Source organism: Egretta garzetta, unplaced genomic scaffold (genome assembly GCF_000687185.1).
Source record: "Egretta garzetta isolate BGI_Z169 unplaced genomic scaffold, ASM68718v1 scaffold287, whole genome shotgun sequence".
Lineage (NCBI taxonomy): Eukaryota > Metazoa > Chordata > Aves > Pelecaniformes > Ardeidae > Egretta > Egretta garzetta.
Genome location: NW_009260435.1, coordinates 7466035 through 7491737, shown reverse-complemented (window position 1 = coordinate 7491737; position 25703 = coordinate 7466035). Strand labels below are relative to the sequence as shown.

Here is a 25703-nt window from a genome sequence, read left to right as displayed (position 1 = left end):
TAAAGTAGAAAAATACAAGATTTTTTTGACAGGTAGTTTCAAAAGGTTCAGGTAACTCCTCAGCAAGTAACTGTAACTACCACTAATTATTGCCCAATGTGTTTTAATTGTAAGTTGTTAATTAGTTTTAGCAGAAGAGGTGGCCGTAGAATTTTATATAAATTCAATGTTGCTTTCTAATGATATGACTTCCCAGTAACTAACCTTCACCATTCTCAACTTTTCACTGACAAATTCTGAAAACTCTTAATAAATAGTGATATGCAGATTCTCCTGTTACATATTTGAAGACAGTATGCATGTCATCCATAAATCATACAGGATAAATTCCATTTATGCCCTTACAGTTTGGTCATTCATCTGCTTCAGTGGAAAGTCTCCGATATTCCACTGCTCTGAGCAGCATCAAACTATTTACATTTAAAAAACAGAAGCATGCCAGGGAAATAATAAATTCTTGTGTTACACTGGTTTTTTGTTGCTTAATTCTTTCTTAATCTTCCCTTTCTTTTTCTTTTAAAATACATTTGGCATTTCATGTCTAGACCGTTAAAATAAAGAAAAACCCATGTGTAGCTTGCTGAAAGGTCTGTATATAATTGAATTTAAACAATCCCAAGCAATTATATTACACATGCAAAGAAAACCACAAGTAAGTATGTAGTATATGGGAGAAAAAGATGCATTTGATTGACATTTCAGATTTTATTTTTAACATACAATGTAATTAGTTAGGAGAAACTGTGTATTACTTCCACAACGAATAGTACATTCCTTGTGAATGAATGTAACTCTGTACTGGAATGGGTTTTTTAGATTTTTATTGAATAAAAGTAAGAATGATTCAAAGAACTGGTAACGAGACACAGAGTTGACCACTAGGTTGATTTGGCTGGCTCCCACTGGTAATAATATAAGGGTTCACATCCAGTAGTTCAACCATGAAATAGCAGATGCCATGACAGCACCACTATTAGTAACGGGATTGACCAATACAGTCATTTATCTTCTCAAGAAAGAGACTGCTGACTGAATGTACAGTTGGTTGTAAACTACTCTTTACTCACTCACACTGAAGAATACCAGTTATCTGTGTGAAACATACTCACATCACATTTATTCCACAGATACAGTATAGAAAAACATTTTTCCTATCAGCAAGTTTGTTTATTTCACAAGATGTTCAAGGGCAAAACTTTACTGAAATGGAATCCCTAGAAAACTAAAAAAATTATTCACCTTTGTACAGGTCATTTATTTTTTAACAAAATACAATTTTGGAATAACTAGAAATTCAGAATTCAAAGAGATGCTTATGTACTCCACATGAATATGAAACAATTGCTCATAGTTTGGAATGGTTTATTCCTCCATCTGCAAGATTGATTAATTAAGCTTCTCTTAAATGATGCCTTAAAGTAACATAACGAATCTTTTTTTGTTGGTGGTACACAACAAAATTTTCCACTTTCACACAGATATGTAAAATATACTTACCTCCTCAGCAAACCAGATTTGATGGCTAAGGAGGTCTTTTCAAAGTAAACTGGCAAAATCTTGAAAATACAAGAATGATGTAAATTGTGCTAGTAGTGAACATTTTCTTGTTTATGTAAACTAAAGCTCAACTAAACCCATTTCAAACAGTCCACTCCCAGGTAAACTGACTGTTTAACTGAGCCCCATAAAATGGCTCATTTTCAAACCCACTGTACAGAAATAAATTTTGTGGCTGTTCATATTTTATCCTCGGCATGTATGCTCAATTATATTATGCATAGAGAACTATGCACATACTCTGCAAATACTTTTCTTATTTCTAAGTAATTTTCATTTGACAATCTAATTTGCTTTTCTGCTTTGCAAACCAGAGCTGGGAACCAGTTTAGTCTACAAAGTCATCCAGAAAATCTCCATAGTCTTATGTTTTAAATGATTATGCATGAACTAGGCTTACATATCAAATAACAAAGGAAATACCAAATGGGAAGGTATAGGGTTGTCCCACCCTCTGCTGCAAGATTTTACTACAGATTAACTACCCTCAAAGGATTTAGAAAGCAAACTTAAACCTGAATGTTTCTGCATTAAGTATTTGGGTTTTCATGGTTTTTCTTCCTTTCAGTAAAAACCTTCCCTGTGAAAGCCATGATTTCCAAAGCCCAAGGCAGTGAGTAGGGAGTGTTTGGATAATGAATCCTCTCCCTTTGGTTTTCACAGTTGACACACCCACTACCTTCAATTTTGTGCCATTGATTTGTTGCATTAATACATAGTAACTGCCACAGCCTAACATTGTATGACATGAGGAACTTTCACAAGCTGCCACTTCTCTGTTCTGGTCCTATTATTAAAGATATTTTGTTTCACTGTCGTGTTTTAATTGGCAGAAATTCCTCAGAAACCTTAGTCGGTGGAACACCCTCCCTAGTTTTAAGGAGTCTGCCATTTCTCCTCTTCCTGAGGTCCTTCCCTCACGAGTTCAGTTTCAGAAGCTTTCCATTCCTATTAAAAACTAAAAATAAGCACACACACCCCTCCCAATCCAGTGCTCTGATAGTTGTCAGGAAACAAATGTAACAGCAGTCCAGAAAAATAAGGCTAGTTCCTGCAAACTTGGAAGCCAGCAAGTGGAATTCTGAATTTTTATCACAGCCGCAGGGCATGGTAGAGCAGAAAACCCCTTTAACAGTGCCAGTTCCCTTGCACTGCTGTGCCAGCCCTGCTCATTACCCTCGGCTGCGGTGACAGACCCCAAGAAAGAGGAAGTGGGAAATCTACCAGAGCCCTTTCACCCAGGTCTCAGCATCCTTGCTAGTCTTAATGAAACCTTTAAATAACAACCAATTGAGTTACTGTAAACATCCCCATTTGTGCAGGATTTCTGTCTTCCACACTTTAACTTGGATCATCTTAATTATTCCCCACAAGACAGTAAAGTTTTTTTATGAAACATCCTCCCGATGTTACACTACTGCAAAAAATAAAAATGAAGGTCTATGTTTGAAATACATTTATGAAACTCTTTAACATTATTTGACCTACTTGGAGAAAATACCTTTCAGAAGGGATTTTAGAAGGATTATGTAACCTTTGTTTTCCCAATAATAAACTAAGAATTGTACTTGAGAAGCTGACTTCTGCCGCAGTTCCAAGACTGGGGGAAGATTTTCAAAGGACATAAAACTGTTGAGAGCAGCCTTGATTTCTTAAAAAAACTAAAAAGTAGGAAAAAAAAAAAAAGAGGGAGGTAGTCAGAAATATCCTTATGTATTGCCAAAACACTTTCTGTTATCTGTATTTAAATTATTTCCCTTTAGAGTGCATCTATGCACACAGTACGTGCTGGATCAGAAGTCAAACCGTCCCTGTACTGAGCCTAGCAGATCCATGGTATCCTTCCAAGGTAACAAAAGTTTTGAAATATGGTCTTAGAATTTTTGGACGCTTCAGCTGGATCATGATTGCTTCTACATACGCACTGTTACTTTCTTTGTATGTAGTTGGTGACACTGTTAGTAGTTAGATATTACTAATGCTCTCTGAAGTAATGAACATTAGGGGACAGACTTCTTCACTACTCTGGCTCATACAATAAATATCACTTGCCCTGAGAGCTGTAAGGACTTCTCAGAGCCTGAGTGTACCTTACTGGCCCTGACCCACATTCCTGCCCGTGGCCCAGGGTCTCCATTTAAGCTCAGCACTGGTCAATCAGTTCCTGCCTGAGCTTTATCAGACATGTGCCACAGCCTGGGCATGGGTCTCATTGATCCCTCACCCCTGGACTCACATCCCAGCTTGACCTTGACCCTCCGTCATTACCATGGAGCTGTCCCAGGCTGTGTCCAACCCTGGTTACTGCCACTGGACCTGAGCTGTGGATTGATTTCCCAGCTTGACCTTGGACCTGCCTCATCACCACGATCTTGCCAGCTGATAATCTGGATTCTCGTTTGCCCCTGCCTGCCACCTATGAGCCTGTCCTGCTGACCTAACTAGGATAGCGTGGGCCCTATCTGGTAAGGCTCCTCCCTGCCATGCAGACTTTTATATGCCGATTTTCATCTAAAGCAGCTGAATTGTAGCAAAGATCAGCTCTGGAAAAGAAAAAAAGAAATCTCTGCAGGTCTTGGCCACCCTTCTATCAAGGTCTCCTTCAAAACTCTCCTGGCTATATGTTTCATTGCAAATCATGAAGTCAGATACGTATTTATACATGAAGAACATAAGACTTCTATTTCCATATGATTCCCACATGAAATCAATGGAAAGGGGTATTTTATCTTGTTTTCATTTTATACTAATAACAAATAAACAGTGATAATCAAAAATAATGAAACACCTGCACAAGCTCCATGGTGGTCTTTTTTTGCTTTGTTTTTTTCCAGGATCCAGACTTTACGTGAGCTATCCAGATTTAAATAGAAAACAGTGAAAAAAGAGTGTGAGCTACAATATTCATTGGTGGTTCCACGCTTGATTGATCAACAAACCCACTTGTACCTGTTAGATAATGTTTTAGGATTGTGAGGAATAAAGTGTTGATTTTTACGAAGCATACTACAGTTCTCTAATGGAAGATATTAAAGAAGCATCGCTGTTACTCCTTTTAATGAAGAGTGAAATCCAGAGCACGCATTTGATCTGTTTTGATTTTGTTCCCTGATGTGCAGCATTTTTTCTTTCTTCCCAAGATTTTATTTTGGCCTCAGAATCTCATTAACATCTAAGAATTGTTTGTATTTTGGCTTCTTTTCTAAGTATGCTCTAAACATAAAATGAGAAACAAATGAACAGAGGAGATGGCAATGAGGAATAAACAAAAATGTAAGAGGGGAATGCTCCACTTAGCTGGAAGGAAACACTGGAGGGTCTCCCATTGCTGTAAATCAGGAGAATGCAGTTTCCCGCTTCTGACCCACAGGAGAAGTAAACTTTCCAGCAATTAGAGCTGTCAAAGAATCAGTCATGTGAAATGTTTGCAAGAATCTCATCTGCTCCCATCAATCCAATTTTGTTGCTAAGTTCAGTAAGGTTCACCAGCTTTACTCTACTGATTAATGGATGCAGTTTGGTGGAACTCTGCCGTTTTAACACAGTACGACATCTTAAAAGAACTATGAGACAGGAAGCCAACTTTCTACAAACCCATTTAAAAATATCACAAAAGTTTGCCCTGAGTCTCTATAATCAAAAGGGGTTAAGTGAGTAAAAATTTCTGCTTCTCTCAAGATTGAGACTGGGGGATATCAGAGTATGGTGTTCAGATCTACTTCAAAGACAAGTAACAGAGCATATACTTTTCAGAAAATAAGGGTTTGTTTCTTAAGAATGAATTGCTTTCTTCCTTCCTTCCTTCACACATTCCACCAGTGTGCACACAGCAGCCACACAACTCATAAGCTTTGCAGTTAGAAGTATGTGTATAACATACATACAATGGACTCTAATACCTGTTTATCAAAATAAATCAAGAACTATATTGTTTTAGGATCACGGAGGGTTTTTTAATTACTTAGGATTAATTATGTGTACGAAGAATCAATATGTGCAGAAACTGAATCCAAGGTCAATGCCACAGAGGGAAACAGGTGGGCCATAAAATACATAAATACATGTTGTGGGAGAAGACGACAGGAGCACATGGTGAGAAGGCAGCCAAGTGTTATCTACGGAGTAAAGCTACATACAGCCCAGCCTGGGAAGCAGACACAACTACATACAACTCTGTATGTACTCTGTAGGTTAAGTGCACATATGTTGTATTGCAGAAGTTACATTTAGGGAAATTTACTGAAATAATGTTCCAATTCAGAACCACAGAAATTATTAATGGAAATTAAGGCAACTAACATGATTTTGCATCAATTAAAACTTTGCAACATTTCAGTAAAACAAGAAAATCCCAAATCTTTCCACCAATCCTAAATTAGATCCTGTCCTTTTCTTAAAACTCAGATGTAACATCTCTCTCTCTCCCTGTGTTGAAGAATACCCTTGTCAAATTGTTCACAAATATATATCAGTTATCAAATTCTGAAACTTAACATCTGTTGGCAGCAGGGACAATTGTAATTTTTATGTTACTGTGCTTTTTCTTGATGTTTCGCTAATTAACCAAGGCTATATTGTAATGCTTCATGAATCACATAAATCCGGACATGGAAGTTTGATACATCCCTTGCTGAAAGAGAAAGCATGTGCCTAACCAAACTCTGACAGGCCTCTGGAAATCTCTACTTGCTGCGTGTGCAACAGCACAGGCCAGGCCTTCTCTTACAGCTGTAACCAAGTTTGAACTCAACCATTTCAAAGTTCCAATGTTCTCAAAAGTTATGATAAGTTCTTTTACCTCTTATTTCTAGCCATGGCTGAAATGTCAAAATACAATGGGGAAGACTGTTCTGTGGTATTTCCAGCTGGGACTTGAAGTAGGCATGTAATAAATCTCACAAAGAAGGTCTGTTCTTGTGAGATTTCCACCACAGTTTTGCCGACTCAAGAGGTTTGAACAAGCTTTCTTTAAGCATTTGAACTTTTGGCTGCTTATCTGAACCATTTGTGGCTGCCCATCGCTGATCTATGCTTATTGCTGAAGTGTGGCTTGGCTTAAAGTACTTTTTAAAGAACTGTTTGGGGAAATTACACGTGCAAAGTCCACACACCTGGGAATACCCATTTCCATTCCATGACAGAATTCTCCTCTTGTGTTTCAATAGAAACACACTACTTTACAAAGAAAGAGAGACTTCTGATCCTAAAACCCAGCACAGTATGAAAGCTAATGGCCAAAGGCCTGACTTTGCATAGCTATTGGCTACTCCTATATTCCACTGACTTCCACTGGAATCACTGCCACTAAGCATCCCTGAAGATCTGAGTTACAAGGTATGTGTGAACCTTAGAAGATTCTGCACATTCTAGCCCGAATCTACTTTTTTCCTGAAATAAGCTGTTCCTTCCATTCTCTTCGTGAATCAAACTCCAAACCCACTGCTGGCAGAAGTGATGGTGAATAATGCCAACTACGGTAGCAAGCATTTGGAAGAAATTAATTTGCACACTTACATAAGCTGAGAAGTTAACAAAATCCATTTGTTACTCTCTGACCCTAAAATGTTTGTGGTAAGAAAAAACTCCAACATTTTCCACATTACCTGCTTCACTTTTATGTCTCATTTAATACATATAAAAAAGCATAATAACATTCTACAGTCATAACCTTCAGGTACAAAAAATACTTTTAATTCTGCAGGTGACAAAATATCAATGTCGAATAATGAAGAAAACATTGATGCTAGAGTCTATACTGGAATGTATGTGCTTTATGTGGTGGAACCGCACCAGCTGATAGTAGCTGGGGCAGCTTTTTCAAGAAAGAAGTCTTTGAGGGTAGAATGCATTTTTCTCTCTTACTTATAAAATATCACTTTAATAGCACTGTACAAAGAACAGTTCTACAAGCTAAAAAAAAAAAAAAAAGGCACTGCTATTTCTCTTATAGCAAAAATTTTGCCATTTGCACTAGTATTTTACCTGGTAACTTTCTGTCCATGCTATGCAAGAGCATACACTGAGTGAATAACAACTGGGAAAAAAAGTTCAAATGACAACAACAAAGATTTATTAGTGTATAATATTTTTTCTTTATAAAATCTATTTGAGGTGTCTGGAGGCTGAAAATTTTGCAGGCCTTTAATTGCAGCAAGAGTCTGATCAGCATTTTTAAAATGTGACACATACCAGGTACCTCTCCTACTTGTGAAGTTCCTCCTCCTTCTCTGCATCTAAAACATGTGGAAAATCTTCTGAGTGTCCAAATTAATGCATAAACTATGAGCCAGTTATTCCTAGCTTTCAGAGGTACTATGACAAAATGATCTAATTAATGAATCTGTGAAGTTATGAATGTAATTTTACAGCTTCAACAATAACTTATGTTATTTGCCTGCCAAAACAACCAGTCAAAGGGAGATGCAATCAGGATTTAAAAACTGAAGGTTCGACTTGTCTACAGATGAAGTTGACATGCAAGCATCCACAAGAGGGACCAAAATACCAGGCTTTTTTTAGCCTGTGCTTGTAACCCTTTTAATGAAAGCATATAAATACCAGTACTGAACAACAACTCTGAGCCCAATCATGAAACAAGGTAAACCAACACTGTTTTTATTGCTTTCATGCAGAGAATCTGACTCATTGAAACAAAAAAATACATCCATGTTCACAAAATACAAAAGCCTGAATCAACCTTGCCTGAGTTTGTGAAGTTGTTCCCCTCTTTTCACAGCTATAGGATAATTGTTTTATGGCTTGAACTTAAACCCAGACATCAGGCCTCAAACATTCATCCCTCAAAAAAAAACAGTAGGGAAACTTTTAGAGTCTGAATCTTGAGACTCAGGGCTAAGCAAAGCAGAATAATAAATCTCAGCACACTCAGTAATTTGGGAAGTTCAGACACAGAGCCAATTCTAAATCCAGATGTTTGGCCATGTACCCACACACTTGCCCTTTCTATGCATTCTTGTACCTAACACAAGCTCAAGACAGCCTTGGGATCATTATTTTTTTTTGTTTGGTCTTGCTTGTTTAACAGATCAAGGATAAACATGGAAAATAAGATCACTCCTTTTACGGCTGTACAGATACATAGTTTTTAATTCTGATGCACGTAAGTTGCTTTAGAAGATTGGGCAGAACAAAGATAACAAGAAGCCTTACCCTGTCACTCCACTCTGTAAGGAACCAGCTCTTAGCACAGGGACCCATGTCGCAGTTCTCGATATCATTTGGCCGCAGCTTCATGTTACATTCCTCATCATCAACAATGTCTCCAAGGTTGCTGACACATTTCACATCTCGGGTCCTCTGCCCCACTCCACAAGGCACTGAACACTGTAACAAAAGGGAGGTTGCATCAGGACTTTATGCAAGAATATAGAAATACTCTAGAATGCTAGGAATAGGCAATAAAAATGCATCAGTAGTTTTAAATCATAGTCTGTAGTATTCTACAATATACTATGCAGCCATACCTGGAAAACATAAAATTAAACCCTATCTTCAATGGGCCACGCTGCACCTTATCAAAAAGAACTGCTGGCATTTGAATAGTAGGCTGGCATATTCTGCATAATTCTGATCTTGACCTATGAGCAGATACGGAGCAAGAGAAATGCAAAGAAACACAACTCCTGAATCCTTCTTACAAGTAAAGGCTGCCTTCTCCTGCTCTCTTTTCTTCAACCTTAGAGAGCACTGACAGCTATTGATATCTCTGCTTGATGATGTGAAGCATTCAGATGATGAAGCCAGATGGGAACATAATTTTCTGCTTTGTATGCATGAAATGTTTTGATGAATCCTGTAAACACTCTAGAATTAAAGGGGAAAATCTCTGAGAATTTGAAGATTAAAAACTACCTGCATACAAGGGTACCTAAAACAGCTTCCAAAGGCAGCCTCATTGTTTTTTTCTTGCTTTCAAATGCTTAATCATGTCTACTATATTTACATGTCAGAGTTATTTATAATGTAGAATATATTCCCTACAGCAAGATACCTTACAGACTTCATCTTCAGACTGCAGCTGTTTCTTCAACTGTTCACTCTAGAACACTGCCCCAAACCCAGGCTAGATGTGTGAGGTCATTAAACAGCAAAATACTAATAAAAAGAAATACCCCATTCCTTATGTCCTAAATGGGGTGATTTGTCCAGAGTTAATTTTGGAGTCTAGTCTGCTGACTCCAAACTTGAAATTACCACAATGACACTTTTTCTAATCAGATTTAGATCAAAGTTTTTGACATTTGTATGTCAGAAAAAATGGTAAGCACTTTACAATCTTATGATGAGCTTACTTTTAAGATCACAGACCTGTCTCCAAAGTGAAAACCTGGCCATACTTCAGCAAGCACAAACACAAATAAATGTTCTACTGAAACCAGTTTGCAAACTCAATTGCTCCTTTCTTTATTGATGGATCTTTGATGTGCCAAGAACTTTAATTTTACTTCCAAGAGGATATTAAGCACAGACTTTTATTGGAATTACACTTATATTCAACCAGCTATAGTTTCTAAAGCATGTGTTTAGCTTGATTCACCATATGCAGTAAACATCTAAAGGCTTTGTACACTGAAATACTTCTCAAAATGCAACAACACACAAAACCAGCTCTCCCTTCTCATCATCAACACAATAGTCAAAACTTTAATATCAATTTTGCTGTCCTTTAACTCCAGATGGATTTTAATTCATCATGAATAATGAATTAACAAACCAACATATCTTTACATTCATCTGTCTAGGCATTTCTAATTTTTTCATCAGAAATAGATCAACATATCACAGATTCTTCACAACTAGGAAGCTAACTGTGCCACCACCAGCCTCAGAAATGCAGCAACTGAGGGAGTTAACTTGCACAGCCTTTACTACAGGGGAAGACCCACTGTAAAGGCACACGAAGTCTGCTGCACGACTCTTAGCCTGCTGTGACCGTGTGGATGGAAAGCTGTGCTGCTCCTGCCAGTGCAGCTAGCCCATGGACAACACACTCCGCTCTGCAACATGCATTACAGCCCCAGCTGGGGGAATTAGGAGCAAGGAAGCACTTCAGTAGAAAGGAAAAACAAGGTTTAAGTTCAGTGTTTAAGCTGGAATTCTTCAGTCTATCCACCCACATAATTCAGCAAGTCCAAATTTTTTTTGCTTTGTTTCATGGCTAACTGGAAAAGATTTGTTTATCACTACACCTAAAACACCAGGATATTTTCTCTTTAACACAATGGCTATGAAAGTACCTAGGATGGTTGTCAGGTTGGCCAAACCTTTTGCAAGCAACACAGAAATTAAAGCTCAAAATTGTACCGTCCACATTTATCTGAAAGTCTTGGCACAGCGTCAAACCAACTACAGTAACAGCAAGTACTGACTCTACCCTCAATACATGCATAAGGTGTAATAACTCATGGAACTAAGCTCTACATGCTATGAAAAAGAGCAGTAAGTTTGCCACTTCAGCCAAACCTATCAGGACTCTCCCAACACTACTTCATATAGTATTTAAAAAAAAAAACATTGCTCAGAGAACTTGCGTACTTCTGTACACACACATTTGTGCGTTTCGTACTATTCAATCACTCTTTTTCAGCTTCTTTCTGGCTACAAACAATAAACTTTAATGGTCATAATTGAGCAGGGTTTTCTGCAACAAGATTCACATTTTTACAAGGCTTTTCAGATTCCACTTCCCTGTTTTAAACAAAAACAAATATCATATTTGATTAGTGATACCTGAAAGAAAATTCTTATTATTTCCTGAGGTTTTATGCCCCACGTTAATCGGTCATACTTACTGAAGTCCACTCTGTCCTAATCTGCCATTCACTGCAGATCTTCAGCTGGCAAGTGCTGGTTGTCTCTGGTTTCTCCAGGTGATGACAGCGGTATTGCTGAACTGTCAAGGTACGATTGGCATACATTTGCCGGCACAAGATCTGTCGATGCTGCATACCAAGGCCACACGTTTTACTGCACTCAGACCACTCCCCTATATCCCAGCTAAAGGGAAAAAAAAAAAAAGTGGACATTTTTTTCAGTAAAGATTTCTCAAACACTAATCTTAACAGAACTCAAATGACATGATTTTGATGCTGGTACAGAATCTTGTAAAATAACACTTAAGCTTCTGCTGATAATAATAAGCATGCATACAAATTGTACAATCCACGGTTTCAAGACATATAACAAGCTTTCATTAAGCCACTAATGACTGTTTGTTTTTTTAAAGAATCTATCTACAATATATATTATTGCTCTAATGACATTTCCCAAAAATTTGTGTTGCATAAAATTTTTCTGCAGCAAAGTCTCTGAAAAAGGACAATACCACAAAAATCACTTAATGCATCCAGGCATTCATTCATTAGTAAAACAGAAATAGCAAATTATAAGCAATGAATAAATACATTTAATTTTAGAGATGAAAAAAATCCCTAGATATATTGTTCTCATTCCAAGATTTCACTGTATTTATTTAATCACTTTTGTATTAACATGTCATTTTCCCCTTTGAGTTTTCTTTTCAAGTATGAAGACATACACAAATAAGGGAAGTATCTGAACTGTTCACACATTTTATTTCAGAATTCTTGTGGAGATCACATGAAATCCTTGTATTCTTTTAATAAATATTTACATATCTTTGTTTATATTCTTGATATTATCTTGTGTAAACAAATGAAGCTGAATTAATATGAGTTATTAAAAAGAAAAAGGTGAGAAAAATGCTTGGTGAGAGAAGACATCTCCAAGTAAATGGCTTCAGAAGTTCCTGAGGATCTAATAGGCACTAGGAAATTGCTTATCAGGCATCTCTAACACTCAACAGCACTTACACCATTAGAAACTTCTGTGGGATAAAGGAGTGGCCAGTTGCTGCTCAGAAGAGAATTGAAGAATGTAACCACAAGAGACATGGAAAATACAGCTGCTGAACTGAAATAAAGTTGCTAGAATGGCAAGTAGGTTTAACCCTTTTTTCTTCTTGGTATATACCCTGGTTGAATTGACCTTTTTCCCCCCCACACCACTATTTAAAAGAAGTTGCTTAGCCAAGTGTAAGTCAGTCTCCTGATGGCAAGTGTCTTCAGAAGCAAATCACACATGAGCTGGTTGTGTTAGTGTGCTGGAAACAAGGACTACCGCTTCAGAATCCAGTTTTTGAGTTGAAGAGCTACTGAATTCCAGGAAAGAGAGGTGATGTTTATGAGGGGGCTGTTGTGAGCGCTATCAGCCTAATCTCATCTTTAAATATACCACCATGGAATGAACAGGTGGGTACTACAGCACACTGATCCATTGTGGAGTGATACAACCTACAGAACCTCATCTTTAGGCAGGTATGTGCAGAAACCTGTTGCTTGAAAAAATGTACCCATAGAGAGACCAAGTATAGTGATGCCTGAACAATCACACAAATTTTGAGAAATTACAACACTTGCTTGTTGCCAAGTTCCCTTTTGTCTTCTCTGAATGCTATTGGTCCCTTGTGAAGGGGAAGAAGGCCACCAACAATGAAGGAAAAAATAGCCACTACACTGTATGACACAAGTGCATTGTATTTAGAAGTTCAAACTAGTTTCCTCTTCAAATAGCCTCTTTCACATGGAAAACCTCAGTGCCATTGGCTTATTTCACTTGACTTAAACTGTAATATCTTACAAAGCTGGACATGGGAAGAGGTTGCAGGCCTCCTCTTCTGGAACGGGCTTGGTGCTGCTGTCACAGTAACTCTCAGATACCTCCTCGTGAGTGATTCTGTTGACACAGTGGAAAACTGGGTACTGTGACCCTGAAATGAAGAAGAAAAATTAGGTGATGCATTGCAAAGAACTCTACAGTATAAGTCATAATAGTAGCATCTAACACTGACGCAGAAAGGAAAGGTGTAACTTAACAACAGAAAATATAGACTAAGATTTTTATCCAAAATTTCCAAGTGTGAGAGCTGAATGCTATACTGTTTACACTGTAGTATTAAGGGAAGTCCTTAGTATATAGAAAGTACAGCATGTCATTGTAGGAAGGGGTGAGAAAATATGCTCCTTGGTCTGCATAAGATCTTTATAGTGCAGAGAGTACAAACATTAAGTATTGAGGCAATTTTAAAAAAAAACATAGCTACACAGCCACAACACATGCTTGAGAGGAGGAAAAATTTAGCAGTCATTCTGTTGTGATTTGGGAGAGAGACTGAGCCTCCTTACTTTAGAATTACATGGTGAGTAAACACATGAGAATATTATCCACTTTACCTGATTTTTGAAAAGATTCCTAAGATAAAGTTTACAGGTTAAATATTACTGTACACTACAGACTCACTAAAAATTATGACTATCCATATTTAATGCTTTGTCTTTAAATAATTTTTATGCTAAAGCAGAAAAGACAGAACTCTACTTCTATTACTACTGCAAATTGACTACCAAAATGATGACAAAGAGCAAGGTGCTAACATGCCTACTTGTATTTGGTAAGTTAAAAGTTGGAATACATTAACAAGTTTCTTGATGCAGGTGATTGAGTAGCCAACCAGGAAAGGTGCTCTGCTAGACCTGATACATAAAAACAAGGAAGAAGAGGTCAGGGATGTGAAAATCAGGGGCAGCTTTGGCTGCAGTGATCATGAAATGGTAGAGCTCAAGATTCTAAGAGGAGGGAACAGGGCAAAAAGCAGGACCACAACCCTGAATTTCAGAAGAGCAGACCCAAACCTCTTCAGAGATCTTCTGGGAAGAATCCCATGGGATAAAGCCCATCAGAGAAGAGGGGTCCAGGAGAGTTGGTTGATATTCAACGATCACCTCCTCCAAGCTCAAGAAAGGTCCATCTTGACAGGTAGGAAATCAAGCAAAGGTGGCAGGAGGCCTGCATGGATAAGCAAGGAGCTCCTAACTAAACTTAGACATAAAAAGGAAGTACAAGAGGTGTAAGCAGGGTCAGGTGATCCCGGAGGGGTACAGAGATGCTATCTGCAGGGATGGGGTTAGGAAAGGCAAGGCCTACCTGGAGTTGAATCTCGCAAAGGATGTGAAAGGAAACTCCTAAAAGCACACAATCAGCAAAAGGAAGACTAGAAGAATTGTCTTTTTAGTTCTTTTTAGAAAGTAGTACAAAAGTCTGCTGATTCTCTCTCTGCCATGTTCATACCATGTAAAGGGGTAGCAACCCCTCCTCTCACTGCGGTACAGCAATGGCACAGGGTGCCTCCGTAGTAATAGGAGCCATTTGGCTACAGAACAGGGCTCAGCCAAAGAGAAGTGGTCAAGGTACAACCCACAACTGCCAGTTCAACCACTTGTAGCTAGGAGCACTGACTTAAAAATTGGGTGATTTTAGTTGTTTTAGGCTATCCTACAAGTAACTCTAAATGACTAATTATTTATTGGTATTGAAGCCTTATTAGTGCAGTGATTCAGAATTAGAGAGAAAGACACCATGAACAGGAGAATTAACTCTGAAATGAAAAAGAAACATTTTGCTTAGGTTAGACCTAACTTTCCTCCACAGAATGAAATAAACACAAGTTGGAATGCTATTTAACCAGACAAGCAGATACACAGTTGACACTTTTTCCCACAAACTTTTCCTGGAATGCTTGCCTTCTCAGATTTCGTTTGTCATTTTGCCTTTGAAATGCATGGATGATGTACGGTCATCCTAAATAAGGCTGTATTTTTCAAGTATAACTCTACTGATTGACCTTGATATTAACAATATACTTCAGAATTTAGGGAAATACGTGTACAGCCTGAAGGAAGAGTCATAAATGCCTAATTCTCAGTGTTTGCAAGCAGAAATAGAGAACACAAACCCCAAAATTCAGGTGGTTTAAGCAAGCACTTTTTCAACAGAGCTCATATTGCTCACATTCACATGGCTTGTCTGAAACACCTACATTTACCTAGAAAATCTACCACTAAATCAGGAATGCACCCTATACAACAGTGTCTCTAGACCAAGCTTCAGAAAGATTACAGACAAGTGCCGTTTTTTCCATGTTACTGGCAAGATGGGAGGAAGCAGGGCGCAAGTTCTCAATACAATAGCTTCATCTTTCTGTAAAATGGACTTCTCTTTTCCTGAGATCAAAATGTATGTCTGCACATTTACAAAAACCAAACTGCCATGCCTCTATGTCATCCCATCTTGCCTAGAACACCTAGGCAATTTGCACAGAAAACTCAGCTGCATCTTTGTTGGTATTTGTGTCTAAAAACAGTGTAGAAAAGGGCTAGGTTGTAAGCATTTGTACCTCAAATGTGGGTTTACTAAAGCCTGCACTGTCAGTGACACTGATTCATAAGATTATTGATGCTACAAGTCTTAGACCACTGGATCAGTTTTCTCCAGCTTTCCATTTCTAATTATCCACTTGAACCTGCAGTCGTTGTAAAAGATCTGTGGTTAATTAGCTTCACATTTTTTACCTCCTGGAGCTCAAAACCTTTGCAGATTTAATGGTAACTGCTAAATAATTTTTAAAATTGTATTATCATATTTTGGAATTAACAATTCAAACATCCTGAAAATCAGTTTACTGAAATCAATTTCCTATGTCATGCAACGAACAGGTAACATACTTGTGATCAAGAAATAGAAAGAAAGGAGATCAATACATTCAGCCATGTATTCAAAAAAATATTGCACCAGAGATGTGTAGTAATTCTAAATTATGACTAAATAAAATAAGGGTGGCCATAGTTGCTGGTAACTTGTTGGCTGGCACACTTCGATTTCAGGATAGAAAATTACAGTTCCCACTGAAGTTATATTTGTTCAAGAATGTAGTTCTACCAAAAGTAAGGCTTTGTTTCTCACTTACTAGCTAGCTTACACTAATACTTCAGAAAAACATATTTTCTGAAGTCTGAGGAAAAAAAATCAGCAGTTTCTACTCTTAACCTCCTTTCTAATTCTTCTTTTAAAAAGTAACAAACATGCTTCCATGACTGATAACAACTTACACATCCCAAGTAATTTCCAAGGTGTAGATAACAGTTTTAAGGCACAGGCTGTGCTCAGAGAAGATGAAGGGAAGTGCTCCTTCCTGTAAGATCTTTCAGACAAAATTTGGATGAAGTTCCTGTGGCTGCAGGACTCCAGGAATTTGCAGTGCACCAACCCTTTTCTCTCTGGACAACAGAGAGGGATGATGTGGTACTTCACTTCCCTGACAGGATGCGGTAGTGGTTTCCACACTGTCTAAATTCTAGCAGATCTATTTGCTCAGTCATCTTAAATGGGAATCTGGGACAAGAGGTGGTGGCAGTTCTCATGGGAAGCATTTTCACTTTTTAAAAAAATTATAATAGTCTTTTTTTTTTTTCCCAAGCCAAAGTTTTACTGAAAAGTACTTTGAAATCTCACAGCTTTTCATCAACACTGTTAATTTAACCTTCCTTTTTCCTTAGGTAGCACAAAAATAATTTTTCTTTCTTTCTTCTGGAAACATAAAATTTCCTAATATTATTTAGCTTTGACAGGTTCATTTAAAAAAAAAAAAAAGACTATGTATCATCTGCATTTCTGCATGAAAAAATAAAGTAGCAGAAAAAAGGAAAACATAGAAAAAAGAAAAAAAGAACAGAGTGTCCTACACTGGACCATACAAAATGAAAACAAAGCCTTAAACAGTACAAGATTTCTTTCTGGGTTTTTTTCCCTCTATTTTTTATCAGCCTATATAACTTAGTTTGACCTGAAATGCCTTAGGGGCATCAGAGATTCACACAGGCTTCTCACACCAAGATCATACAGAGTGTTCATGCAGTCTTAACAGTGTCAGGATCCTGCTGTCAGGGTCCAGTTTCTCTTGAATTTAACTTGATCAGAACACATTCTCCAAGTAATAGGAAAAGAGCTACTCATTTTTGACAATTCTCTTGCTAAATTTCATGGAGTAAATTTAAGCTGTAGAGGAGGCTGAAAGATATCCTTTGAATTCTATTTTCCTACAATTTTGCTATCATAATTTTACTCAGATTTCTTTAATACCACTGCCAAGAGCAACCAGATCTCTGAAGAAATCGCAAGAACTATGTTCAAATGTCCATAAGGTCCATAGGAAATACAACCAAGACTTCAATGATGTAAAGGTAGAATACGTTTACCCTGATGTGTTCCTGCAACTGCATCATAAATGACCTGATTTGGATACTAAAATTCACCACATATATGATAATCCAGACACTGTGCAGGTGATACTCACTGATTGCTGCTAAACAATAATCAGGTGCAATTAAGGATTCTGCCCATATGACTTGTATTAAAGACACAGGTATTTATTAAATAAAGGTATTTAAATACCAACCAAAATAATTCTACTTTACATTCCCTCCTTTTCTCCACAAAAAGGCTGACTTCAAAAGTGTTCCGAATTTTATAGGCTGTACCTGTAACACTAAAACTTTTGCAGTAATTTCTCCAAGGAAAAAAGTTTTCTCAATGTACTGAGAAGCAATTTTGACTGGTATCAGTATTGCTAGTATTTTTGAGCTCTATCTGTAGCTATAACATGGACACTCATCTGGCCTTGGACCAAATTTGCAAAGTGTCCTCTCAAACTAATTAGGAAACAAATGTTCTCAATGTATACGAACTGGTGACAGTCAGCTGAGTTCCCTCACTGGTACACCTTTATCTGAAAGCTCTGCAATTTTTTAGGTATGGTGATGGGTGGCTATATAAGGAACAGAAGATTTCACTTTTACGAGCACAAAAACTTATTCTTCCAAATAATCGCTTGTGAAATGCATTATTGAATCCATGGTCACTGTGAATGTCTTATGGCAAAGGTTAATCTGGCAAGCTCAAGGTACTGTATCCATCACATCCCAAAAGCTCACTAATTACCAGACCCTTTCCATCCCTCTTCCTTCCCACTTCTCCCCTATGAAAATGTCAGTTTTCTGAAGCCACATTATTACTGTTCCAGCAACATCCAATGAGGCAAAGATATGGCTAATGGAATCTCTGTGAAACCTTCCCTTAAAGATGAGAAAACTGTTGACAAGACACAAAAAGCACTGAGGGTGTATCTGACAAAGCTGGAGAGGCCAAATTGAAGGATAAAGTATGCCAAAGAATGTTGAGGAAAGCAGCTGTGTATCAAGGGTGCTGAGAGAGAGCAGCTTGCCATAAAGTCCTGAAATATTTCCTTTCAGAGGCAAATGCCTCCCTTTTAATTTAAATGCTTTGTATTTCATATTTTTAATTTTATTGTTTCTACTGATTTAAATACAAGCACACATAATAGTACTGCTGTGTCTTTTGCTTGTAAGAAAACAGAAAACACCGGGTCCAGCAACACTTTGTGCATACAAGAGCTGCTGAATAGTCACACTACTTCTTCCATCCATGCTTCCCCTCTCCCATGCTGGAACCCTCCTGTGTGTCATCTGCTTTCTGTGCACGATGTATGAAACTCTTACCTTTCCCACATGTCGTAGTGCACTCAGTTTTTCCAATCTGTTTCCAGTTGTGTTCTCGATTTTGTCTTGATGGTTGCACAGCAGGCACCTGGTTTTCTGGCTGATGAGAAGGAAATCTTCCTGGATGAATAACTGGAAAAGTTCCAGCTGATTGTCCAGTGAGAGTATCTGTCTCCCTACGCAAATCCTCATCCTCACGATTTGTACTTTCTGGCATTCCTAACTGACCGTTCAAGGGCTCCCCTGATGATGGACAATAACAAAAAAGTAAAATAATGAGCCTCACTTGCAAATATCAGTCTGTGTTTTCATCCACTAATAATCACAACTGGAGCAACATAAAACATGAAAGTAGCTTTACTCTGCTATGCAGAGACCTCCTAATAGTGTCCTGCAAAGACTGTGTTGTTTTAAACTAAGATAAGCAAGTCTCAGCCAGCAAATACTTTAAAAACTGAAGAATCAGTGTCAAAATCGCCCAAAGCTTTTTTTTTTTTTTTTTTGTACCATGCTCTGTATTCTGGGTCTCCCCATGTCACAGCACAGCTTCCCCTCATTACAAACAGATTGCAAACACACTTTTGTCAAGGCAAGTCATGAACATTAAAAGTAGGACCAAATTTGCTCACAGATTTTCTACTATCCTTCAGCACTTTGTACCAGTACACACAGCACATATCCACAGTTCAGTCAGGAGCACGAGCTGTCCAGATTCTAGCCTGGGAAGGCAACAGTTTTGTGTTTGATCCTCTCCAGTTGGGAGAGGAAAGAGAAACTGTGAAGGGTTGTTTTAAATTATCTCAAACTCTGAAGAGAAAAATCATGTTCTACTTCATTTCTGAGACATGGTTACAACACTCCAGCTCATGCAAAGCCATGGTTAACATTTTAACAACAAAATTGTTACTGCAAGTAGAAATATAGGACCAGATACCCTGCTACAGTATAAATAATCTCTGTCATTATAAATTCACTGAAGTTACCAAATCTATGCAGACTTCTCTTTCAACATGTAGGGTGAAGTTCTGGGCCTTTCCCACATCAATGGCAGCATTTAACACTGAATTAATGGTACAAGTTTCTCCATTAGCTTATTGGGTAACAAAATGTGTTTAATAATAGGAAATAGTGGTATTTTACCTGGCCTCCTGTGAGCAAGCAACTGAGGACTAATGACATTGTCTCCTGGAATGATATACTCATAATGTATGCCTGGGTTAGGCTGCTGATGTATCATCTAAAAAGAAAAACAGCCATATATTCAGTTCTTCCACTTATTATATTACTAATACTGAAATATGTACTCAAACTGATCAGCTACATAGCATTACGTGTCATTGGTCAGGATAGAAACAATGCTTAATGACTGTCTCCAAAAAATGCAAAAAAATATATTTGTTTCTGGAAAAATAAGAAAATACAGGCTACTATGTTTGCTAACTGAGCTAGCCTGTGATGGCAGAGAAACTGTTTCTCTAAATCTTCTTTGAAAAATGTAACACTGACATGCTCGGGGCCAAGGTGCAGCTGTGGGTTGCACCAGCCACAACCTCGCCTCTTGCCAGCGTGGGCAGCAGAGGCTCACACCAGGCCTCAGCAGCAGAAGAGATGGTCCTACGGTCACCAAAACATTCTCAGATAGAAGGAGCTTGACAGATGCCTGAGGAAACATAAGCAAGGAAGAAACAAAGCAGAAAAAAATAAATATCACAGACCTCAACCTATAAATCTAGCCAACTGCCTTTTTTAAGGTTAATCAGTTGTACTTGAACAGAGTACACGCAGACAGCACATACGTGTTATTCCACATATACCATCTCACAAATCAAACTGTTCCTTTCATCACTGTGCAGCTACCTCTGCACCACTCAATGGAGACTCAGCAATCAACTAGCTAAAATTACTAACATTATGCCGCTCTCACCATAAGCATTGCTCAAAAAAGATCAAGTGAACAGATTACAAAGGCCCACATACTTGTTACAGCAGCTGAAGAGTGCCCATGCAGCCCTCTTGCATCCTTCCCCGTTAATTTTCAACTGAATGAAGATGTAATGTAAGTGCAGACAGACTCCCACTGCTTTACAGCCAGCCACAACAACTCTATCAAAGTGTTCTTTATGAAACACAGGCAGAAACCATAAGGTTTTCCCCTTTAAATGTGAAAATGAAGCCAAGCGGCTTCAGAACGCTGCTGCACAAGTCCATGTGAGCTGACCTGAGCACACCTCTGAAAGTTAGTGTCACTTTTCATGTGCTTGTTTGAACAGTTAGGCATAATAAGACCTGAGCAAGATATGACTTTATGAAAGCTTTTTAAAACTGTTAGCAGCACACTCCATACCCAGCTGGCTTGTATTACGTTGCTGCTGCTGAGAGCCTGAGCATACTCACACTGGAAATGCAGGGATGCCATCAGCTGCTAATTTCACTAGTTAAGCTTTGATTACTTCAGTGTTGCTTCTACTGACACTGCTGCTTTAAAAGTCCTGAACTCTTTGTGGGGATTTGGTCTGGTAGAAGCCTCAGATAACACTTTAACTTAGAAGTACCTTTTTTAAAAAAAACAAACCAAAATGAAACAAAGACTAGAGTTTGCACTAGCTCTCCGGTTCTGACAAACCACGGGCCAAAAAAAGTCATGCTATGCCAATGGCTTTATGACCCAGCAGAGCACACTTATGCTTCAAGGTTTCACTAAATTCATCACAGCTATTAACACCAACTAGGGATTCAGACCTTTGTTTTTCCTTGTATCAAAATCACTTTTTCCTTGCCAAATATAATAGCTGTTCCTCTAAATTCTGTCCCTCAGAGACCATTCACTTTTTCGGAACCATCTAATAATGCATTGCCTGTAATATTTTTTGTAAGGGTTGGTCCTTCCCATATCACTTTGTTATCCAAAAAATACACCCTCTTTGTGTTTGGTCCTGAGAGAACTGAGCACTGTGAAGCTGACTTCAGCAGAAGAGTACCCCCCACTTTCCAGAACCAGGACCCTGTTCTTAAGATGGTTTCTTAAGGAACAGCTTCCCAATGGTTCCCATGGTTTTTCCATCACATTTCTCAAAACAACTGACAGGCATATGTTATAAAGAGCTTAACTAATGAAGCCCCAATGAATATGTTGTCACAGCTTTCTTGCAGGAAAATACCTGAAATTATACAATAATTTTCCTTTGAGTTAGTGGGCCTAAGTCTGTGTAGCAATGCATTCTTCACTCTTGGACAAAACTTGCATCTCTTTTTATCTTGCCAATTATAACCTGCTGTAACATAGAGAGCTTCTTCCTCTACATTTTTAGAGTGGAAGAAAGACAGCATGATCTCAGGAAAAAGGAACAGAAAGCCATTTGGAGTGCCCATCTGCAAATCTCTTCATTTTTCTACACAGAGCATAAAGATCATGAGTATGGATGAAAAGAGAATTACGTGATTCAGGAACTGCAAGACTAAGTCTGAAAAAAGACATCTGTATCTGCGCGGCTACAAATTTCAAACCCGTAAGAGAGGCTGTGTCATACTGATGATTGATTTTCTTTCATCTAGCACTAGCCAATTTTCTCTTCCCACAGTAAATTGAAAAAGACACTAAACTATCAGCTTATAATGAATTATAGTATTCCTCATACCTAAAAGAAAGATCTCAGATAAGAGTCCAGTCAAATTATATGTGGCAATCCATAGTAGCAGCCACAGAGCAAAACTGATAAAGCTATGCCCATCATGCCAGCTTTTTTATATTCATTGCAAAAGCAAAAAAAAAGAAGAGACTAAGCCTAAACTAAAACATTAAAATATGATAAATTTAAGTTTATGGGGTCTTTATGGTATTACTTTGGAAATATTGTTTTAATCGTTTTCCTGATCCTTTTCTCTCTGGGTTATTATGTATTAGACATCAATCAGCTGATAATAAAAACTTAAGACCAAACCTCAGATCACAGTATCCTATAACTACAGTATACCATGTGTATTTTAAAAACATGGACTCTGCATTGCAGAATCGAGGAGCCCAACCATTTAATCTCACAGGGTTTTGCCAGTTTTGCATTGCAATCCATCAGAAATTATCCGGAAAGAAGTTGTATTTGCATAATCATTACACTGCTTTATTAAGAAACCACATAGCAGATGGGGAGTAACTTTGCCAACATCTAACTTTTCCCAGCTGACTAATCAGGGTAGTTACTATTTGTTTTTCTATGAAACAACCCAGCACACTCACTTTTCCACCCCATATTGCACTTAAGGCAAAAAAGCCATTACTGGATGAAACAAACGATTTGCCAGTTAATCTAGTTTTTTCAATGAATGGATATTTCCATGTGAAAGTGTATAATCTCAGAACACACCATTTATCTTTGAATAAGTTGTAATCAATTCCAGTTAAATTTTTTATTTCAATATGATACAGTAAAAGTCCCATCTGAAGTAAAGAGGTTTTTCAATATGATTCTCCCCTCTTAGCCACAATTTGTTTTCCCTCTTCCTTTCTCAAATGGCTATTATCTATGGTCTCCTAGCATAGCTTTGTATTAAAACTGCTCTGCTGCAATTCCCACATTCTGTAGTTTTTTGGACTTATGTTTCTCTTAAAGAAAACTGAGATTGTATCACTCTGTGAGAGGCCTTGTCTGATTTAGGTATTTCCTTCAGTTCACTGCAAAATTAAACTACACCAATTTTGCTTGAGTAGGAAAGTACCTGGAGAAAATCTAGTTAAAAAAACCCAAACCCCCAAAAAACAACCAGACATTTGAATGCTTTATCATTGTTTTACTGAACAAGTAAAATTGGTTTTACTGGATTGGTAAAGTCTGAGAGAAAAAGGCTTCATCATTATTTAGATTTCCTATGATCTGGAGGAAGACAGGAGCAATAGTAAGCAATAGTAAAATATCAAGAATAATGTTTCAAAATTAAAGGAACAAAACAGAAACAAAGTATTGGTACTGAATGCAATTTTAGTGTTGCATGCTAACAATGAACTGAACAATTTTTTTCCATCAGGAAGATTAATCTAAATACAAGAAACTTACATAGACATCAAGGACTTCATTTGTTGGACCATCAGCTAAAAACGACTCTCCTGCAGTGCTGGAGATTTCATTTGGGCGTTTGTAAGTGAACATTGTCCCACCACCTTCATATCTCCCAGGTCGATCAATTGCCCAGTTTCCATTGATGATGGACCGTCCTGATCGACTCCGCAATGCTATAGAGGATTGGGACAGAAACACAAGGACTTTGATCAGAGGAAATCACCTTCACATCCTGGTGCTCAGTCAAATCCCCAAAGGTGCATTACAGTTAGGTGTTCTCTGATGCCATGGGACAAAGCTGTGTGGCTGTTTGAAAAGAACAGTTATATTAGTAGTTGTGCAAAAAACCCCCAAGCCTAGAAAATTTTGTCCAAACATTTGGTATGTTTAAGTTGCAACAAAAGAAATACAAATCAAAGGTAGCTTGGAAATCTTTTTCATCAGTTTTTCATAGGTTGTCATGTGTCTCTCAGCCAGCCAGCAGCATGCACAGAACACACATGGATGCCGAGGCAGTGTTTTTCCTCCACTTCCTTCCCACTGAATTTACTATTTCATGATTTAGACAGAACAAAACACAGAAGCAGATAAAGAAAATCAGTACATTATACAATGCAGAAGCACCAAACAATTTAGGGACGCATGAGTATCCTGGGTTGCCAAATATTCCAGTTATTCTTCATGAAGCCATTTGGCTACTCCCTCAATTTCCTTTTCAGAACACAATTTTTTTTGCCAGAACATCTGCAGAGCCCTGATCTGCAGCACTGTTTGGAATGACGAGCTCTCTGAAAATGCCAGCAGGAACTCTTGCATAAGGAAAAGTGACTTTGCAAATCAGATACTAGCCAGGGAAGGATGAAGTATGGATTCAATATCCAGTTGTGCAGTGCATTCCCTTTGTCATCACGGGCAAGTCACTGATTTCTAGGCAACACTGTTCCTTCTTGTTCCTACTTCCTTCATCTGTCTATGTGACTATGATTTTAAGCCCTTAACATCAGGAACTCCTGCCACATACAGGTGCATAATTTTATGCAATATTACAGTAATATATTCTAAAATATAGTAATATCTTGAAGCTAAACCACATCAGGCATTGTTTAAGTACACAGGAAAGACAGAACCCTTTCTCTAAAAGCTCTATCAAAGATTTTCAATTTTATTACAGAATAACTTGCTTTTAAAAACAGACCTTAAACCGGACAACAAAATCTACTAATATCCTTGGCTGTATGTCATGGTTTAACCACAGCCAGCAACTAGGCACCACACAGCCACTTGCTCACTGCCCCCCATGGGATGAGAGAGAGAATCAGAAGAGTAAAACTGAGATAAAGACAGTTTAACAGGTAAAGCAAAAGCTGTGCATGCAAGCAAAGCCAAACAAGGCATTCATTCCCTACTTCCCATGGACAGGCAGGTGTTCAGCCATCTCCAGGAAAGCAGGGCTCCATCACATGTAATGGTTACTTGGGAAGACAACCACCATCATTACGAATGTTCCCCTCTTCCCCCTTCTTCCCCCAGCTTTATGTGCTGAGCATGACATCATATGGTGTGGGATAGCCCTGGGGTCAGTAGGGGTCAGCTGTCCCAGCAGCTTCTTGTGCCCCCCAGCCTGCTTGCTGGTGGGGTGGAGTGAGGA

The 25703-nt window shown here is 38.1% G+C and overlaps 1 protein-coding gene across 2 annotated transcripts in view; it reads right to left on the bottom strand.

The window, feature by feature from the left end:
* The window catches only part of THSD4 (thrombospondin type 1 domain containing 4), a 304440-nt gene that overhangs the window by 8098 nt on the left and 270639 nt on the right, over nucleotides 1-25703 (bottom strand). For both annotated transcript variants that reach the window (XM_009643970.2, XM_009643971.2), the window contains 6 exons: nucleotides 24053-24228; nucleotides 20148-20244; nucleotides 19008-19250; nucleotides 13237-13366; nucleotides 11370-11574; nucleotides 8728-8901 (listed from right to left, as the gene is read on the bottom strand). In XM_009643970.2, coding sequence (XP_009642265.1) covers nucleotides 8728-8901; nucleotides 11370-11574; nucleotides 13237-13366; nucleotides 19008-19250; nucleotides 20148-20244; nucleotides 24053-24228 — 1025 coding nt within the window. The remainder of the gene's footprint in view (nucleotides 1-8727; nucleotides 8902-11369; nucleotides 11575-13236; nucleotides 13367-19007; nucleotides 19251-20147; nucleotides 20245-24052; nucleotides 24229-25703) is intronic.